Source organism: Chrysochloris asiatica, unplaced genomic scaffold, assembly GCF_000296735.1.
Source record: "Chrysochloris asiatica unplaced genomic scaffold, ChrAsi1.0 scaffold00190, whole genome shotgun sequence".
Taxonomy (NCBI): domain Eukaryota; kingdom Metazoa; phylum Chordata; class Mammalia; order Afrosoricida; family Chrysochloridae; genus Chrysochloris; species Chrysochloris asiatica.
This window is the reverse complement of record NW_006408708.1, coordinates 158,508-180,173: the sequence shown is the minus strand read 5'-3', so window position 1 is coordinate 180,173 and position 21,666 is coordinate 158,508. Positions and strand designations below refer to the sequence as shown.

Below are 21,666 nucleotides of genomic sequence, written 5' to 3'. Positions count from 1 at the left end.
CCAGTTAATAACAATATTATTCAAATTTACACATCAACCACTAAAGCCAGTGATGATGAACTTGAAGAATTCTAACAACTTCTTCACCAGACCAGGGGCAGACTGTGGAAAAGACCATCAATTGCTCATATTCAAGTTCAGGCTGAAGCTGAACAAGTTCACAAGAGCCAAAATAAGACCCTGAACATACTCCACCTGAATTAAGAGATCATCTAAAGAACAGATTTGATGCATTAGACACTAAAGGCAGAAGACCAGATGAGTTGTGGAATGACATCAAGATCATACAGGAAGAAACCAAAAGGTCATTGAGAAGACAAGAAAGAAGGAAAAGACCAAAACAGATGTCAAAAGAGACGCCAAAACTTGCTCTCCAGCAGAGATGTTAAATCAAATGGAAACACGAGGAGGTAAAAGAGCTGACTAGAAAATATGAAAAGGCAGCTAGAGAAGATAGGTCAAATATTGTACGAAATGTGCAAAGACCTGGAGTCAGAAAACCAAAAGGGAAGAATTTGTTCAGCATTTCTCAAGCTGAAGGAACTTAAAAGATATTTTGGGCAAAACTGGAGTCCTGGTGCGGCAATATATGATAAGCACTGGATCGCAAGGTCAGCGTGAACTGAAAAGGTCGGCGGTTCATGCTCACCAGCCGCTCCTTGGAAACCCATACAGGGTCACTATGAGTTGGAAACAACTTGACGGCACTTAACAACAATGGTCAAAATACTGAACGATGATGCAGAAAGCACCAAAGAGAATGGACGGAATACAGAGTAACTGTACCAAAATGAAATGGTCGCTGTTCAACCATTTCTAGAGGTAGCATATGACCAAGAACAAATGATATGAAGGAAGAAGTCCAAGGTCCATTGTTCTTGGCAAAGGACAAAGTGCCAGGAATTGAAGGAATACAAATTGAAATATTTCAAACAAACTGACAAAGCACTGGAGGCACTCATTTATCTATGCCAAAAAATTTGGAAGAAAACTACTTAGCAAACTGAATGGAAGAAAAGAGATCCATATTCATGCTCATTCCAAAGAGAGGTGATCCAATGGAATGCGGAAATCACTGGCAATATCAATTATATAGCATGCAAGTAAAATTTTGCTAGAGATAATACAATAACGGCTATAACCATACACTGGCAGAGAACTCCCAAACATTCAAGCCGGATTCAGAAGAGGAAGAGGAACAAGTGATTGCTGACATCAAATGGATCTTAGTTGAAAGATGTTTTCCTGTGCTTTATTGACTATGCAAAGGCTTTCAATTGTATGGATCATGACAAGCTATGGACATTGCAGAGAATGAGTATTCTGGAACACTTAATTGTGCTAATGAGGAACCTGTATATAAACCAAGACGCAGTTTTCCAAACAAAACAAAGAAACATTGAATGACTTAAATTAGGAAATGTATGCCAGGGTTGTATTCTTTCCCCATACTTATTCAACCTGTACACTCAGCAAATAATCCGAGAGGCTGGATTATATAAAGAAAAATGTGGCCTCAAGATTGGAGAAAGGTTCATTAACAACCTGTGATATGCAGATGATAGGACCTTGCTTGCTGAAAGCGAGGAGGACTTAAAATACTTACTGATGAAGATCAAAGACCACAGCCTTTAGTATGGCTTACACCTCAATGTAAAGAAAACAAAAATCCTCGCCACTGGACCAATAAATAATAATATCAAGATAAACTGAGAAAGACTGAATTTGTTGAAGACTTCATTTTGTTTGGATCAATCATCAACACTCATGAAAGCAGCAGTCTAGCAATCAAATGACATATTGCATTAGGCAAATCTGTTGCACAAGACCTCTTTATAATGTTCAAAAGCAAAGATGTCAGCTTGATGACTAAGGTGTGTCTTACCTAAGTCATGGTACCTTCAATTACCTCACATGCATATGAAAGTTGGACAGTGAATAAGGATGACTGTAGAAGAATTGATTCATTTGAGTTATGGTGTTAGAGAAGGATATTAAAAGTACCACGGGCTGCCAAAAGAACAAACCAATCTGTGTAGGAAACAGACAGTATGTTCTTTGGAAGCCAGGATGTCCAAACTTTGTTTCTCATACTTCAGGCATATTATCAGGAGGGACCCGCCCATGGAGAAGGATAAAGTGAAGAGGAGAAAAAGAGGAAGACCCCCATCGAGATGGATTGGCACAGTGGCAGCAGCGATGGGCTCAAACGTAGCAATGATTGTGAGGTTGGCCTAGGACCGGGCAGAGTTTCATTCTTTGGTGCATAGGGTCACTATGAGTCTGTACTGACTCTATGGCACTTAACAACAACAATTAAATTATGACACTTAGGGACTGCATTTTGAACACCTCTGAAATCAGGATGCAATTTCAAATCAATGCAATTTATTAACTTCATGTCTGTCTCCTTACCAGAAAATAAACCCACAAGTCAGATAATTTTATTTATTTTGTCCAGAGATGTTTTTCATCAGTGCCTTGCATTCATATTAAGTGCTTAGTAAACATGATTTGAATAAAAAAATGATTGACTTAATGGAAGCACAAAAATGTTGAGAATAAAAAATTATCCCTAGACATGTGAGATTAAAACATCATGGACAAAGAGGAAAAACACTACCAGAAAAACTGACTACTCACAACAGAATGAGATTCTGATCAATAGTCAACTTACATAATAATAATAGACAGATGTCAAAAGAAAATGTAGTCCTATTTCTAAATTGCTGAAAGAAAATGATTATCGATCTTGGCAAATTTTCTACTTAAGACTTGGGATGGAAGAAAAATATTTCAAGGTGGCAAAGGGTATTAGGAAAAGAAAAACAAAACAAAAAATTCCCATATATCCTGGTTAAAAGACAAAGTTTATACTTAGCAATAGATTTTTGAACTATTCGGATCACTTATCAAGGGAAAAAAAAGTGAAAAATGTATTCCAATTGATGTGGAAAATCTTATGTATCTCTATATAGTTGATTCTATGATTTCAGTTTTGAGTATTTCTCTAAATCTCTCATTATCCACAAAATGTAATTGATAATACCTCCTCCTAAATCTACAATTACCATCCATAGTGTCATGGTGACATACCTGCAAAGAGCTTGGGTCATACTTGCATCTTTTACATTCGGATCTGTAGTAAGGCTCCTGATGAGAACGGTAATCATCTGTAGAGGAATATGCTGTACAAGGCTTGCCAATGTCACAGATGGTTCAAATGACGCATCTATTTTTAAATTAAAAAGCAAAAGGAATATGACAAGTAGGTTCATGCTAAGTATTGAGTGAAAACACACTTTACAAAAACAAAAACACACATATGAATTGCAGCAAAGGTATTAGTAACTTAGGAAGCAGTTGCTATGCTATGTTTCATGGGCAGATTCTAGTTTACACACCGATTGTAAAATTATAGAAATGATAGATTAAAGGTAGCAATCATCACTGGTTCATAGACAGAGCTACTATAAATCTACGGCAAACAACAACAACAATATTTAGTACATAGTTATTTATCTGCATTCTTTACAATTGTTATTATGCTAAAATACTTGTTTGTAAAACACATTAGAAAAAAATGCAAGTCATCACTTCAAATTCCACTTTAGATCCTTCAAAGTAATTTATAATTATTAATTACAGTAATCAGATTATTTTGTTCTAAGGAAGAATTTCTCAGTTTCTCAAACAAGTAGAAATCAAGGTGAGTATTTTTAGGGACTTTGTTTAAACTATATAAAAACCACCTGAAGCCTTTGGGGAAACCTGCTATGGTTGAACGAGTTCTGGGGAAACCTAACAGCTATGAACACGTTGACAGCACAAGCAAAATCACAAAACAACAACAACAAAAGAAACCCTAACTCATATACTGTATGTATATTGCTGATGTATTTAATTCATTAGAAAACATGGCGCTTGTTAAAATTTCACCCATATGTGGTTCTCAAGATCAACAGATATCCCTTTGGTGGTGAATCAGGGAGACTGGCTGGACCACGTGATGTCCAGAGGTGGTGGACATGGTTTTGGACCTGTGCTTCATAATCTAGACTTAGAAGTTACAATGCAAAATAAGAAATAGACACACAGATAAAATTTCTGGGTTGGAAACTATGTCTTGCTAAGGATCACTTAGGCCTCCTTGTCCCTTCTAAGGATGCACTTCATGGTTGCATTTCCAACATGGAAACACACTGGTTTAAGACCTCATACTTGTTTCTCGGCTTCATTCTACCTGCATCACCCCCTTCCACATCCACTACCGCAGACAGAAAATGTCAATGTGCTGCAAAGTCAATTGGGATAATCCAGTAATAAAGCATAGTCTGGAAATAAAAAAAAAAGGGGGGGGGGCTCTAAAAACAGGGAGAAAAAGAGCTCAGTACCACAAGATGATCGAGTCACATAAAATAATAGTCTGGAAAACCTGATTGTGCAGTCACCAATAAATAGAAGCTTTATATAGCATCTGTCATCATCAAAGCATCTCATAACTCAGGCAGAGGCTGGGCAATTAAGCAACTTGTTTAGTGCCAAAGGTCTTCGATAAACCAAGACGTTTTTCAGTCTTTAAAATGGGAACGCTGCCTGTCTGTAAAGGCACTGAAGTCACAGCCCCAGAATAGGGTGGATCAGATTTCTGAAGAGGGTATGTTTTATGAATGTTTTCAAGGCAGAAAAGCAATCGTGGCATGTATGAGGCAGGCAGAGAGAGACAGAGAGAGAGCGACAGAAGCACATATTGAATTTCCCAGAGAGATTCTCATGAAACACAATGACCTCACCTGTGGAGGAGATGCTGGCAAAAACTTCTTGTAGGGAAGGCAGCAGAGTGGCGGGCTCGGCCTTCCAGATATTCTGCAGCAAGTTGCTCACTTTGGTCACCCGTGCGACATATTCCCGCAGCTCTTTCTCCTGGGTGGACACGCACTGGAAGTGGCCTATGGTCCGAACCAGCTGCTGGCAGAAAGTGATGGACAGCTTCCCCTTGGGGATGCACTGCACGAAGTCGGTCAGCAGGTCACTCAGGCGGGCACAGAGCTGCGGCTCCGGCCTCTCGCACACTATCCGTAACACCTCTACCTGCAGCAGGCTGAAGAGATCCAGCACCGACGGGCAGCTGATGATCAGCTTCAGGCCGTTGTGAATGTAGTCCAGGATGGCTACGTCCTTCCTGTCTAGCGAATGGTAGCCCTGCTGAAGAAGGCTCAATACAAAGGTCTTGTTGAAGAAGGATTCGAACTCTGGTCGGTGGTAGCGTGCGTAGGCCTCCAGCACCTGGTGCCCCACCTGCCTCTGGAAAGGGTCCTGGCCCTCCAGGATGAGCCGGGTCGTCAGGTCAAACATGGCCTCGCACTGCGCCTTGTCTAGCCAATGCTCCGCCGACTCCACCACCTTCCGGACAATCACCCGCTTTAAGGGTAGCGGGTGCGAAGAACTCACCAGGCCCTCCAGGATCTTGTCCATTATCGCTGCGCGGCAAGGCCAGGGCCAAGTGGTAAGGAGAGGGCGGCGGCAGCCCTGAGGAGCGGCACGAGAGCCCCGGGACCGAGGCGAACTTGGAACGAAACAGCAGCGGGACTGGCCACCGCCACTGCCGTCTCAGCAGCCACATTTATCGGGCGGGAAGGTCCATCCAAGCCCCGGCGTGAGCTGGAGAGTGGGGCGCGTAGGAAGCAGCGCAGCTAGCCGAGGGCCTAAGGCTCAAACTCGGTGCCTCCGCGGGTCCTGTCAACATCAGCGGCCGGCGCCCAGGACTAGGGAACTGCGAGTCGGAAGGTGGAGGACGTGCACCTCCATGTCTCAGGGCTGCTGTGGGCGTCTAGGCTCTAGTTGGGTGTGAATAAAACCCGGTCCTGAGCTAAGTCTGGAAGCTCTGTCACCGAGGGTGCCAAGAGAAACAACCGGGGAGAGTAGGCAAACACCTTTAACCCGGATTCAGAAGCTCAGGCAAACAGGAAATGAAGGATGTAGGAACTTCCGGAAAGGTCCGCCCTCCCCACGCACTCCCAGCTACGTTCCGCCCACTTTTCTACTCCTCCTCCACCTCAAGTTGCAGACTCCCTTCCTGCTGCTATCGGACCCACAGCTTGCCTGTCCCTTAGCTACTGCGCAGGCGTGGCCGCTTCCGGGGGAGGTGTGTGGCAATGCTTGCGTCACTGGACAGCGTGTGAGTCACAGGCGGTCGTGCTTTGGGAGCAGCACTAGGCAGACGCTGTGGAGGTGACCAGTGCCTCCTGGTCTCCGTTCGTTATGTTTGGCCGGGCTACAGTCGGGCTACACGTGAAAGCTCAAGAAAGCCCTATTCGTCTGAAATCTCTTGCCATTGAAACGTTTTTAGAAACGCGAGAAGAGGAGAACTTAAGGAGATGAACTGAAACTAGTACTGAGGAAAAATCGTTTAATGTCCTGGCTGGTTCATGAAAATAAGGACTTGGTTTTCTGATCAGTTGTTGTTAAGTGCCGTCGAGTCGGTTCCGACTCATAGCGAGCCTGTATAGGATTCCGAGGAGCGGCTGGTGGGTTTGAACACCCAACCTTCCAGTACAAACCTATCTTGCAGTTCCGCGCTTATCCTAGAACACCACACTAGGACTCTTTCTGATCGGTGACAGCGCCTAAATCTGAGGAACCTCCTATGTTGTGGTTGTTAAAGTAAGGTCAGTGCTGGGGGCGGCATATTTTTAACTATCCCAATGATCAGCATCAGCAGAGGTTTGTAATGTAAGTGAGAAATGTCATGTGAGAAAGAATGAAAGATAGTCATGTCCCTTGTACAGTAGTAAAAACCCAACAACGAACAAACGCGTTTTGATGGGTAAATCGAAAAGCACAGAAATCTTCAGGGAAGGGTTGTTGAGTGCCATCAAATGGGTCCCAACTCAGCGATCCCGTATAGGGTGTCTGAAGAGCGACTGGTGGGTTTGAACTGCTGACCTTGTGGTTAACCGTCCCGTGCTTCACGCCAGGACTCCAGGTGGACTATCTATCCAGAAACAATAGCTTCACGGTTTTTTTTTTTTTGTTTAATAAATGTTTGTGTGGTCTGTAGTAATACTTTTTGTCTTTGTTTTCAACCATATTGTCAATCACTCCAAAACAAAATTTAGATATTAATGTGATAAACCTAAAAGAGCATCTATAAGATTTGTATGCTGGCAAATGACAAAGCATTGATGAAAGAAATAAAAGATTTAAATAAATAGGCATACAGTGTTCATGGATTGAAAGAATCAACATATTGAAAATATCAGTTCTCCCTACCCAAACATATTTAACACATTCCTATTCTCAACAATTTTTTTGTGTGTGTAAATATAAAATTACTCTAACAGTTATATGAAAAGGCACAGGCTCTAAAATAACCAGAACAATTTGGAGAAAAATGAAGGATTAAGTAGTAGGAGAAATCACTACCTGAATTTAAAACCTATGAAGGGACTTCAAAAAAGTCCATCGAAAAATTTCATTATCCTTTAATTGCGTTTTTCCATGAGAAATTTGAAGCCCCCTTCATGTAATTTATAGCTACAGTTGGGCTGTGAACCTCAAGTTCAGCAGTTCGAAACTACCAGCTGTTCCATGGGAGAAAGATGAGGCTTTCTGCTCCTGTAGAGATTTACAGCCTCGGAAACCCTGTACAACAGGGTTGCTATGAGTCAGAACCGACTCCATGGCTCATAACAACAACAACAACAACAGAAATCAAAACAGGGAAGTCTAACTGGACAGATAGCACAGATTAGAATATTCAGAAATAGACCCACACAAATATACCCATCTAATTTTTTACAAAGGTGCAAAAGCCATTCAATAAAAGGATAGTCTTTTCAATCATTTGTGCTGGAAATTTATATTTTTCATATAATTAAAAAAATGTTTATCTCAATCTCATACTTGATACAAAAATTAGCTCAGAGTGGGTCATAAAACCAAAAACAAAACTATAGCACTTTTGGAAGACAGCGGGAATAAATCTTTAGGATGTAGGGCTTGGTGAGAGTGCTTAAAAATTAACACCAAAAGCACAATCAATAAAAGAAAAGGCTGATGTATGTGATTTAATCAAAATTGAAAATCTTTGCTTTGTGAAAGACCCTGTTAATAGGGCGAGATGACAAGTTATATACCAGCAGAAAATATTTACAAACCATGTATCTTACAAGGAACTTGTATCTGGAACACACCTACTCCTCATTTACCAACAATTCTCATCTGACATTTGGCACTTATGACAGTAGTAAAACATCTACTGTTAAACTATTTTGTGTATGAATGATCTATTTCTGGCAGTAATGGATGCTGAGATGAGAGTAATGTTAGATGTAATAGTTAAGGTTATGTGTCCTCTTGGGTGGGCCATGATTCTCAATGGTTTGGCAGTTTTGTGCTGATGTAATTTCACAGATATGATGAAATTGGGTAGTTATGTAATGATGCAGTTGCAAGAATTATTTCTTTTAAAAGTCAGCATGAGGCTGGTGCCTATGAAGTGGAGGTTAAAAAAACCCTAAATGTCCAGTTTTTCCAAAATGCTTTGTTGTTGTGAAGTGCGGTCAAGTTGTTTCTTATTCATAGCATCCCTATTTAGGGTTTCTGAGGAGCAGCTGGTGAGTTTCAACTGCCGACCTTGCAATTCAAACTGACCTTATAGTCCAGTGCTGTACCGCCACATATTCCCTGGTATTGTGGGGAAAAAAAATTATAATCCCGTTTATTATATTTGGGTAACTTTTTTTATTTCCTGAAGTGAAGACTTTATGATCTCTTTTTTTTTTTTTTTGGTTACTTCCTGAAGTGAGTAAAGAATTTGTGGTCACTTTCTTTTTCTTTAAACTACTTCCTGGAGTAAGGAATTTATGATAACTTTCTTTTTCCTTAAACTACTTCCTGGAGCAAAGACTGACCCCTCTCTTCTTTTCCTAAAGTAGGAATGTGCGCCTTAAAAATTTGAACTAGCCAACCGAGTAAGGGAATAGATTGTGCGGTCAAAACCCTAGCCAATAGGGTGAGACACAGCCTTGAGACTCGAGTCAGGGATTAAAAACCCGAGTGGACTGCCCACTCGGTGTGCTCGCGAGCCTGTTCGTGTATGTACAGCTATGCACAGGCACCCTCTTGCAAGAGTAAATTTTACTTTGCCAAGGTAATTTAGTCTCACCGAGTGTCTTTTATGCGACATCGGGATTCATTTCTAACACAAGGAAACAGTTTAAACCAGTTAGTGAGATCTTGTTTTAACATAGATATCAAAGATGATGGCTAATTAGTAATCCACATCCCAAGGAAACTGAGGATGGCAACTTAACATACACCCTACCTTACTCATTAACATAACAGACAACTCACTTCCAAATGGGACCATTACCATGGGCATGGTGGTTCGTGGTTATGTGCCATGGAGTCGGTTCTGACTCATAGTGACCCTGTACCGGGTTTCCGAGACTGTAAATCTTTATGGGAGCAGAAAATCTCATCTTTCTCCAGTGGAACAGCTGGTAGTTTTGAACTGCTGACCTTAAGGTTTGCAGCCCAATTCATAACCACAACACTATCATGAGTATAGAGGCTAGGATTTACAATATATCACAGAATGGAAGACTGTGGCTAGAAAGGCCATATTAACTAATTAACTGCATTGTAGACCACCCTCTGACTCTTCAAGGCATTGGCCGGTTCATACTTGAAGGATTAATTCCCCTTCCCAATCTTTTTTTTTTTTTTTTTTAGAAGATATTTATCATGAATTGAGTGAAAGTTTACAGGGCAGATCATCAGTTTTACATTGTTTCATTACCTTGTTTCATTACAATGATTATAATCCCCTCCATGTACCATCAGTTCACAGTATTTTTCTCTATTCACTCTATTCACAACAAAACACTCAGGCATATATAATAATTTACACCTCCAAAGGGCACATTCTGCAAGTCTGCCTCCTGGCCACCATCTTAGTCACTCTCTTCCCATGACTCTAGAGTCCTCAGCCACTCCTCCTTTACATGTCCCCATCTCTGCCTCCATTTCGGGTGTTGCCGCGTCGCATCTCTGGATAAGGTCTTGCATTCTGCTTGTGCTCTTCTCCCTTGATGGTCCTAGGGTCCTCTGTTTCTGGACTGTAAGATTAACTACTACCCCATTTTTGTTACAAAACCTCCACCTTCACAATTGTGACAGTTGCAATTAGTCATGTGAGAAACGTCTATACTGACAAACGTGCGAGTAATACAATCTGTACTCATTTTAGAGAGGGTGAGGTTTTTTCTATTTGATTTTGCAAAATCGGGTGCCCAGCCCTGTAGACAAGGGCAGATGTGCCACATGACCTGCCACAAATGGTTTTCATACTTGTCTCCAAAAAGTCCTTCCTCCAGTTCCAGTTCTCCATATACATTTCTATGGCCAAAATGGCTTGCCCATTGCCTTAATGGCTGTATTCTTACTTAAATTTCCTAGTCCTAGAGCAGCCAGGTTACATATCCCTCCCTGTATGTAAATCAACAATCTGTTTGTCAGGCATAACAATCACATGAATTCCTGAAGATGGACCACACCCACAAGAGTTATTTCTCACAGTCATGATAACAATTATTCACTATTGAATCATAGGAATCATCCCCATCTCTTTTCACCAGACCCATCTAGACAAGATGAAATCTATTCAGTGGGGACTCTTTTTTGCCCCCATACTCTTAAACTAAACTCCCTCTTGAAACCTTGTAAGTCACTTCGTGCCTTTATTGCCCCCTCATTTTAGGTAGCCAGTGTCTAAGTTGCCCATCCCTATCTACCCTGTGTACAGAGGGGATAGCATTGATAATCAATGTGAAGACTCCTTCCCTCTGCGTTGGTATTTAGAGTTACTACCTACATGAGAATAGGCCAGGTTTATCAAATTTTAGCAATTTGCCCTTGTTTCCTTTATTAAAAAAAATTTTTTTGGTAATGTTCCTCTAGTCAAGTTCTGATTATCTAGCAATCGAGGCTAGATCAAATGGGTACTGTCTGTAAGTTTAGGTGGTATTTGAATCTCCCCTCACTTCATATCAGCTGGATACTTCACTCTTAACTCTAGCCCTCTGTCGCTATGTCTTTTGTCCATGGCTTAAGTGCCCTCTGGTCTCATCACACTTTGGACTAATCAGCCCTTCCTCTTCTCTCTCTCATCTCCAGGTCAATGGACATCAATGGACTGTGGTTGAACTCTGCCCATTTCTTCATTGCTGCCTTTCCCCCTCTTCCACTCACCAGTAGATGAATGTGGTCACCAGCAAGCTTACATGCCTGTTCATGTGTTCCTTTTGAGTTTCAGTCTTAGAGGGGAGTTTGTCCTGAAGGAAATTGATTGCTTGCCTTGATGGCTTCCTGGCAAACAACTTGCTTAAGTTCAGGGTGATGCTGCCACACGCATCATTCTCTAGTTGTTGTCTGTTCTTGTTGGTTCTCAGTCCACAGAACTTAGTTTAGGATGTTTTTCATAGCAGGATTGGTTTTGGCAAAATCCCTTAGTTTCTGTTTATCCTGAAATGTTTTGATTACACCATCATATTTGATTAACAGATTTTCTGGGTAGAGGATTCTTGGTTAGCAGTTTTTTTCTATCAGGGTTTTATATATGTCTCCCCATTTCCTTCTTGCCTGCATAGTTTCTGTTGAGAGATCTGATATGCTTGCCTTTGTATGTTACACTTCTCTTATCCCTAGTTGCTTCCAGGATTCTGTCCTTATCTTTGATTTTAGAGAGCTTGATTATTGTATGCCTTGGTGATTGTCTTTTAGGGTCTATCCTTCCTGGGGTTTGTTGAGCTTCTTGAATGCTTATCTTTTTCCTTTTTAGGATGTTAGGAAATTTTTCTTCTAGAAGCTCTTCAACTATCTCCTCTGTGGACTTGTGTGATTCTTCCTCTTCCAAAATGCCAAAAATTCTTAAGTCATTCCTCTTCATGTTGTCCAACATGAATCTTATACCTTCTTCAGATGTTTTTTACCCCTTTTTGTGTTTGCTTTTCTCTCTTAGTAGTGTTGAGAGATTTATCTTCTAGCTCACTAGTTCTGGTTTCTATCTCTTTAATTCTACTCCTTTACCCTTTCAGTATATTGTCCATTTCTTATATTCTATTACTAATCATTTGGACCTCTTAGTGTAGGTTTTGAATTGTTTCTAATGCTGTATCTTCCTTCTCAGGCATTTCCAAAGCCTGCCTGTCTTTCAGTATGGAGTGTAGGTCTACTTCCAGCTCATTTGCCTCAGTCACTTTACTTCGTTTCTGGACATGTGCTGATATGGTCATCTGCTTCTGTTTTGGGGCATATTCAGGGGTTATCTGTGGCCTTAATACTTAGATGGGTGTGTATTTTGGTATTTTTTATCTAGTTGCTGTCTAATTGTCTCCAGGTAGAAGTGATCAGGCGATGGGCTTCCCATTTCACTCTTCTTCCTGAGAAATTTCAAGATGCCACTGTTGGTTGTTGTGACATAACTCAGGGTTTAATTTTCAGCCTATTTTCTTTTTAGTCTGCCTGTCCTGCTCCATAATCCCCATTCAGGCCTTTTTCCTAGTGATAAACAGTTCAGGGCTGGCTGTGGCTGTTTTGCACTGCCTTTTGGTTTTAAGTGGAAACTGTCCCTTTAAATTTCGAGGAGATCTGTGCACATGTGTAGTAGAGCCCTCCAGGGGTGGGGGTAGGGTGTCCACTCACTCAGGCACCCCCTCTAGTCACCAGAATGGAGGTGTGCAGACAGTGAAAGACCAATGAACAGATATCAAAATCAACAACAACAACAAAAAAACAAAGGATGTCCACACCTTTATCTCCGTTCTGTCAGGTATCCGTGGCTGCTCTGATCCTTCCCCCCACTTGTTCTCTCCCAAGATGGCCACTCCGGGAGCAGCTGAGCATCTTGGATTAAAAATCATTGGATTTCTTGCTTCTGCTACAAATTCCCCTCGCTGTAAGCCTTCCAACATTTTAAATATCCCTTTATATGTGGTTCAGAGTTCTGGTACCATCCCCTGACCCTGCTTGTTCTGGTATTCTGTGTTATTGCTGATGGAGCTCCTCACTGCACTTCCACCCAATCCACCATCTTGTTTGTTCTCCCCAATAATTTTCTAGTCCACAATACTCATTATCAATTAGTTCTTCAGTCTGGCTTTGAGTCCTAAGGATGAGGTTATTCAGGTACCAGCCATTCAGCCAATCTGATTGGGTCAGATTCTCCACAAATTTGTTTCATCTTCACCCTTACTTGTTAAGTGCTATTGAGTTGGTTTCAAATCATGGCGACCTTGTACAGGGTTTCTGAGGAACAGCTGACTCATAATAACCGTGTTTTATGGTTCAAACCGACTTGTGGTCCAGTGCTTTATCTTACAGCACCACACCAGGACTCCTTATTCTTACTTGTTGTTGTTGTTAGGTGCCATCAAGTTGGTGCTGACTCATAGTGACCTTATGCACAGCAGAAAGAAACTCTGCCCCATCCTGGGCCAATCTCATTATCGTTGCCACACTTGAGCCCACTTTGCCAATCCATCTTGCTAGGGGTCTTCCTCTTTTTCTCTGACCCTCCACCTTACCAAACATGATATCCTTCTCCAGCGACTGGTCCCTCCTGACTACATGTCCTTATCCTTACTAGGCCCTGGTTAAATTTAAATGAGATAAATTATTCTCTTGCTCTGAGTCTCTCTTGAGGAATCAGATTAATGTTGGATTTTCCATGCTTTATAACCCATTTATTCATTCCTTTACCTACAGTTAATATTTCTCCTTCATTACATTTGCCATTTGCTTTTACCCAAACTTTTCCACCTTGAGAAGAGCCATCAGGTTCAGCTGTTGGACTAGTCCAGCTGGCTTGTAGCAAGACCAGTCTAGCAAGTGCTTCCCCTTCAGTCCACTCCCATACACGTTGGATAGGTCTACAGAGGTACAAGACTAGTGGGCTATCTCAACCACTAGGCATTATTCACTGTATTATTCACTGTCAATTCCAATTTTGCCTGATGGGGGTAAGGTGCAATCCATTTCATCAAATGCGTGGAAGTCTGGCTTATAGTTGAAGAGTATAGTTACAGTAACTATAGTTATAGTCACTTACTGCTTTTGGCACTCAAAGCTGTGTCTGTATCCCTGATTCTGAGACTATAGCATCTGGCAGGATAAAAGTAATTTTAGGTGATATAGAGAAGAACTGTACAGTGGCATCAGTGTCCTCCCCTACCCCCTTTCTACCACATCCCCGCAAGAAATATAGGAATGTATCAAGTGGTGACCCTTCCTTTGTGTCTGTCATGTTGAGTATGAGTACGCACTCATGATGGTATATGGGCCAGCCTTTCATGTCTCTATCGCCCCCTATTTGTAGATAAGAAATGTTTGAATCTCCCATTCCACTTCTCTATCAAACTGTTGCTCTGAGGGTGGTATACAACATGGTATGTCCATTTAATATGATGTTTCTTGGCCCATTATTGCACTTTGTGGGTTGTCAAGTATGTTTCTCGGTCTGAGGAAATGTAATTTGGTGGCTCAAATTGGCACAAATTTTTTGTTTTTAAAGATTTTACTGTGAATTGAGTGATTGTTTACATGGCAGAACACTGGTTTTGCACTCAACCAATCGTATTTTGTTTCATTGTAATGGTTACAATCTCTTCCATGCACCATTGGCTAACAGGATTTGCCTCTTACTCCCTCCGGTTTTTGTTTGTTTGTTTGTTTGTTTTTTTGATGTATACAAAACACACAGGAATATATAACCATTTAAACAACCAAAGGGCACATTTTGAAAGCCAACCTCCTGCCTGCTTTTCTCTTTCCATGAGTCTAGAGCCTTCAGCTGCTCTATCTCTCCATGTCATCACCTCTGACTTCGTCTCTGGTGTCACTGCTTCTCTGGTTAGGATCCCATGCACTGCTCATGATCATCCCTCTTGATGGTCCTAGGGTCCTCTATTCCTGGAATGTAAAAATCAACTACTCCCCACTTTTTGTTGAATGTATTCTACCTTTACAGTTGTGACAATCATAATTAGTCATGATAACAATTACTATTGAATCAAAACACTCCCATCCCCATCCTCTTTCGTCAGACCCATCCAGACAAGATGAAAACTATTAAGTGGCGATTCTACCCTCCTCACCTAGCTCTGAAATTAATTAAATGAAATTTCACTCTTGAAAACTTCTAAGCCAGCCACTTTGTGCCTTTATAGTGCCCCCCACACCCATTTTAGGTAGCTAATGTCTAAGCTGCCTGTCCTTATCATCTCTATATACTTGATGTGGAGACTCCTTCCCTCTCAGTTGGTATTTTGAGCAACTACATCCATAAGTCAAAGTTCATCAAATAGTTGCAAAAGTCAAATTCATCAAATAGTAGCAATTTACACTTACTTCCTGTATCAAATTTCTTTGTCTTCCTCTAGTTGAGTTCTGATCAGCAAACCATCCAAGTTAGGTCAAATGGGCACTATCTGCAAGTTTGGGTGTTCTTGCATACTTCCCCCAACTTCATATCAGCTGGATGCTTTACTTTCAGCTCTAGCCCCCAGTGGCTACGTCAGTGTCTATAGGCTCAGGAGTTTCAGGTTTCCCCAAACTTTGGACCAACCAACCCTTCCTCTTCTCTCTCAGCTCAAGGTTTACAGGAGTCTATGGAACATGGTCGAACTCAGCCCATGTCTTCATCACTGGCTTCCCCCCCACTTCCACTTACAGGTAGACCAACATGATCACCAGCAAGCTTACAAGCCTGCTCGTGTGCCCTTTGAGTTTCAGTCTTGGAAGGGGGTTTGTCCTGATGTGCTGACTTTACTTGCCTTGATGGCTCCTAGGTGAACATCTTGCTTGTTCTTGTAGTAGCCAAACAGTCTGCTTTCTTTCTTTCATCTTCTTTTCCCCTCTTGCTAGTCTTTCTTTCAAGAAATAGCTTCGATTCCTCTAGCTGCTCTGGGTTGGTCTGTATTTCGTTTCAAGTGGGAATGTCCCACCAGAAGGTTCTGGATGGGAATCATGATTCCACCCAAGGGCTCATACTCTACAAAGGCGTGGCAAGAAGCCTATTTCACTGGACAAATTCTAGAAACCCCTTTGAGGTAATCCAATCAATTATAAAAGCTTTCTGTAATCATATTTCCCAATATTGCTTTCTATTCCACTTATATGTCTATTTTACAATAGTAGGCAAGGTAAACCAGTATCAACAAGATAGTCAAGCACCTTAACATTACTTCTCTTCTTTTACCCATTCAGACTATGTCTCAATCACTGTATTACAGAGCCCTGTTGTTCCAAGGTTGAGTATACATACCTCTGTCCCATTTAGGCCATGCAAACTGACCTAAGTGTTCCCCTATCTTCCTTGTTCTTCCTCCTCTCTCCCCATTCTTGTGTATTGTCCTCTCCTTCCTTGTATATTGCCCTCCCCATCACCCGAGCTATAATGTGACTGTCCCCTAACCTGTGCCTTATAGTACAGTGTGTTTTGTTCTAATCTCTTAATGATGTCTTTGGCATATGCATCCACGACAGGATATGCAAAGCCCAGTCCACAGTACATATTGTTTCCTGTGAGGAGTCACTTGTCATTTGGTGCCTTTGGTGTTACTGTTGTTGTTGTTAGGTGCCATTGAGTTTGTTCTGACTCATAGTGACCCTATGTACAATAGAATGAAACATGGACTGATCCTGGGCCAGTCTCACAATTATTTGTATGCTTGAACCCATTGCTGCTGCCATGGTGACAATCCATGTTGCTGGGGGGTCTTCCTCTTTTTTGCTGACCCTTCACATTACAAAGCATATTATCCTTCTCCAGGGACTTGTCCCTTCTGATAATATGTCTGAAATATGAGAGACAAAATCTCATCATCTTTGCCTCCAAGGAAGATTCTGGCTGTACCTCTTTCAACACAGATTTGTTTCTTCTTCTGTCAGTCCATGGTACCTTTAATGTTCTTCTCCAACACAATAACTCAAATGCATCAATTCTTCTATGGTCTTCTTTCTTCATTGTCCAGCTTTCACATGCATATGAGGCTACTGAAAATACCATGGCTTGGGGTAGGTGCACCATAGTCCTCAAACTGATGTCAGTGCTCTTGAACTGGTGTCATCGATCTGATATAATACACTTGCTAGCTATGAACAGGGCCTCTCCCCTGAGGAATCTGTCCCATAGCCATTTGTAACCTCTCTCTTCCTTGATAGCAGATGAAGCAGTCCTTATTAGCATTTTGTGCCTCAGAGGGTGCAAGAGGGATGTGTCTAGATTCAGCCCATCTCTGCACTGCTGCAACACTCTCATATTTGCTCATTTCACATACCAATTTGACCATCTCAAGAAAGCATACCAACATGGCCACTTGCTGATTTCAATGACCTTCTGATTTCTTCTGATGAATATAGATAGACATACCCTACTCTGATGTGCCCTTTAAATTTTCAGAGTGCTTTCCACAGGTCCCTGCCCCCACACAATATTCCTTTAATAGTCTAGTGTTCTATTGCTTATTTGCCTGACCATATATTCAGGCCATTGGCCGTTGTCCATGAATCAGTTACAACCCAAGCATATGGGCTGTCATCACTATTCAGTTCTTCCAGCATGGCTAGGAAGACAGCATGCTGTTCAACCCATTGAGCTGACATGTTCTTATCTACATCAATTAAGGTCTTTCCACCTGCTGATTTTGTCCATGTTGCTTGGAATTGCTGTCTGTGAATCCAGTAGCCTTCTGCTGGTCCAGCAGAAAGCTGTTCACAGGGCACTCTTCATGTAGCAATGGGCTCTGACAGCTTCTCAGGTGCCTATGGGAAAAAAGGTTACCAGGTGGTAGACAGTGTATTCTCCTAGTAGGTTGAACAGTTTTCATTTTATTATGGAACTATTTTGGGCACTGCCTTCCTGATTTGAGTGTTTCTCTGATATCACCCAAGGCACTATGGGTATTTCAAGTCTTATGATGATTTTACATCCTTTTGTCATTAAGGCAGTCTCACTCGATGACCTATAGCAAGTAATTGTCTTTCAAATGGTTTGTCTCACATTACAACATCTGGAAACTAATCCAGCCCAGTGTTTGCCAGTCTGCATCAGCACAGTGACTTGTTAAGGTCCTTAGATTCACTTTTAACTCATAGTGACCCTGTATAGGGTTTTTGTTCTTTTTTTTGTATAGGGTTTTTTGAGGAGCGGCTGGTGGGTTTAAACCACCAACTTTGCAGTTAGCAGTCCAGTGCATATCCTACAGTGCCACACCATACACTTCCAAAATCATGTCTAAATCTCTAAAGGCAAGGAGAGTGAGATTTCTTTCTGTAACATATGAGCAACCTGCTGTTGTTTAGGCCTCCATTTGAACAGTTTTCTTTCTAGTGGTTTTATGGATGGGAGTTAACAATATTCACAACTGTGAAATATGCATCCTGCAAAACCCAAATAGACCAGCCAAACATTGGGTCTTCTGCTTAGTTTGGGGAGCAGGTAGCATTAGCAATTTATTCATGGTGGTCTCCAGGATTTCACAGGTTCTTCAGCTCAAGTTAGTCCTGAGATTTTTACCACTTGGGAAGGGCCCTGTGCTTTTTACTGAATTTATTAGCCAGCCTCTGTTGGTCACGTGTATCACTACTGTTTTCAGATCTACCCTAGATGGTTTTGTAATCTGGTGTGATCTTTTTCCATTTTCATAAATGACTGTTTTTGTGTAACAACCAGGTCTTTGGAACTTAACCATGTTAATAATTCAAGAGTGACTGTATATACAAAACTAAACCGTTTAAAAAAAAAAATCCAATGAAAAGACGTAAAGAGACATTTCATTGAAGAGGATATAAAGATAAAAACTAAACACATGAAAAGATGTTCTATATCACTAGTGATTAGGGAAATGAAAAGTAAAGCCATGATAATATGTCATTACAAACTGTGATAGTTAAGAGTTTGTGTCATCTTGACTAGGCCAGTATTCCCAGTGATTCAGCAGTTAAGACATAGTAATCTTCCTTGATAAAATCTGCTTTGAACAGCTAATCAATTGAAAGAAAATTTCCTCTAGGGTGTGGTCTGTTTTTAACATACTGGACACTAAGGCAAAGGTTGCTTTTTGCTGGGCCTTGATCCTGCATCTAACTTGTTGCCTGACCTCTGTTTCTTTAGATTTGCGCCAGTTGCCTGCCTCATTGCCTGCAGATCCTGGGACTCATCATAGCCTGCCATCTTACTGCCAACCTTAAATTCATCTACCTCTGCAGCCAGAAGCCTGTGGTGTCACCTGTGATCTTGGGTTCATCAACGTACATCTATTTGAGTCAGGAGAAGCTTCAGCCTGATATCTGACCCACAGACTTGGAACTTGCCTGCCTCAACAACTGCATGAGACATTTTCTTGTAATAAGCCACATGTATTGTTGTTGTTGTTAAGTGCTGTCAAGTCTGTTCTGCCTCATAGCAACCCTGTATAGGATTTCCAAGGAACAACTGATTGGTTTGAAGCACCTACCTTGTGGTTAATAGTCTAGTGTTTATCCTACAGTGCCACATACACATTGCTAATGTAAGGTTGGCAGTTCAAACCCACCAGGCACTCTTGGAAGCCCTAGGATCAGATTCATAGTGACCCTGTATAAGGTTTTCAAGGCTTTTTAAAAAATGTTTCTGGAGCAGAAAACCTCATCATTTTCAAGTGGCGTGGCTGATAGGCTTGAACCACTTAACTGTGTGGTTTGCAGCCCAGTGCTTGTCTTATAAAGACACCACACACACACACACACACATATATATATATATATATTGTTGTTGTTAAGTGCCATTGAGTTGGTTCCGACCCATAGTGATCCTGTATAGGGTTTCCGAGAAGCTGCTGGTGAGCTTGAACCACTGACCTTGTAGTTCAAACTGACTTTGCAGTCCAGAGCATTAACCCACAGTGCCATATCAGGGCTCTATATATGACACTGCAGGTTAATTCGCTGGACTGAAAAGTTAGCTATTCAAGCTCACCAGCCACTTGGAAAGCCTATACAAGGTCTCTATGAGTTGGAACCGACTCCACAGCACATAACAACAACAGCAACAATATATAAACACACACACACACACACACACACACACATATATATATGGACCTCTGGTGGCATATTGGTTATGAGTTGGGCTGCTACTCTCAAGGTCAGCAGTTTGAAACTACCAGACATTTCATGGAAGAAAGATGAGGCTTTCTGCTCCTGTAAAGATTTACAGCCTCGGAAACCCTATGCAGGGTCCCTATGAGTCAGAACTGACTCCATGGCATACCACCACTATATGTATATTTATTCTTGTATGGTTTTGTTTTTCTAGTGAACCCAGCCTAAGATGCATGCCTATTGGAATAGTCAAAATAAAAATAGTGACAATGCCATGACAAGAAAATGGAGAAACTGGGTCTCTCATACATTGCTGGTGGGAATACAGAATGATAAAGCCACTATGGAAAATTACTTGGCCAGTTCTTAAAACTAAACACACAATTACCATATTGTTGTGTTGTTGTTAGATCCCATTGAGGCAGCTCTAGTTCATGGCAACCCTATGTGTAACAGCACAAAACAAATGAAGGAGTATCTCTGTGCTAGGGGCATGAACAAGGTCACTTATAGAAACAGGAGAAAAAGCAACTGAAGGTAGATCCATGAATGTGATTGTGAGAATTTGCAGAAGTTCTCATTTGTTTGCTCCTAATTTGTCAGGAAAATGGGAAGCATGTTACCAGTTGAGAGTGAGAATTAGAGAAAAAGCTGATAATTTTAGGAGGGATACAAAGATGTGTTATGATTACCTGCTGTTAAGTGACGCTGAGTCTGTTCCAACTCCTAGCGACCCTAGGAGTACCTAGGAATTGCTGACCTTGTGATTAGCTTATAGGGAACTCTGGTAGCGTAGTGGTTATAAATTGGGCTGTGAACCGCAAGGTCAGCAGTTCTAAACTACCAGCTGTTCCGCAGGAGAAAGATGAGGCTTTCTGCTCCCATAAAGATTTACAGCCTTGGAAACCCTGTACAGGGTCCCTATGAGTCAGAACTGACTCCACGGCACATAACAACAACACAGTGCTACTGAGGAGTAGCTGGTGGGTTTGAACTACTGACTTTGTGGTCAGCAATCCAGTGCTTATACAACAGTGCTGCACCAGGACTCCAATACTTACTTACCTTGTGGTTGTTGTTGTTAAGTACTGTAGAGTTGGGTCAGACCCATAGCAACCCTGTATAGGGTTTCTGAGGAGCAGCTGGTGAGTTTGAACCACCAACCTTGTGGTTCAAACTGACTTAGCAGTCCAGCGCATTAACCCATAGTGCCACATCTCGGAGATTGGAATACAGTGTGACTCCAGAAGCTCATTTGAAGTGATTGATCATGAATTTAAATGAGATCAGTTAGGTTTCTTTTCTGTAGCTATGCTCATATGCACAGGAAGTGAGTATAGGCTAGACAGAGTTGCACATAACCAGGATTATGGTTTAGCCAAGTACAATGAGGCAAGAGAAGTGCAGGAGAGTCCAGTATATATACAGGGGAATGACTATGATTGATCATGAAATTTCATCTGGATAAGGATAAAGTGAGGATATGAGGGAGTGAGACAAAAGAAACAGTTGTTAGGATAA

The 21,666-nt window shown here is 41.5% G+C and overlaps 1 protein-coding gene across 1 annotated transcript in view; it reads right to left on the bottom strand.

Moving 5' to 3' along the window:
* The window catches only part of USP38 (ubiquitin specific peptidase 38), a 34,368-nt gene extending 28,468 nt beyond the window's left edge, over window positions 1-5,900 (bottom strand). Inside the window, exons 1-3 of the mRNA XM_006872264.1 lie at window positions 5,819-5,900; window positions 4,794-5,736; window positions 3,097-3,232 (exon numbers count right to left, since the gene is read on the bottom strand). Of these exons, the coding sequence (XP_006872326.1) occupies window positions 3,097-3,232; window positions 4,794-5,475 (818 nt within the window). The 5' untranslated portion in view covers window positions 5,476-5,736; window positions 5,819-5,900. The remainder of the gene's footprint in view (window positions 1-3,096; window positions 3,233-4,793; window positions 5,737-5,818) is intronic.
* Between the last annotated feature and the right edge of the window lie 15,766 nt (window positions 5,901-21,666).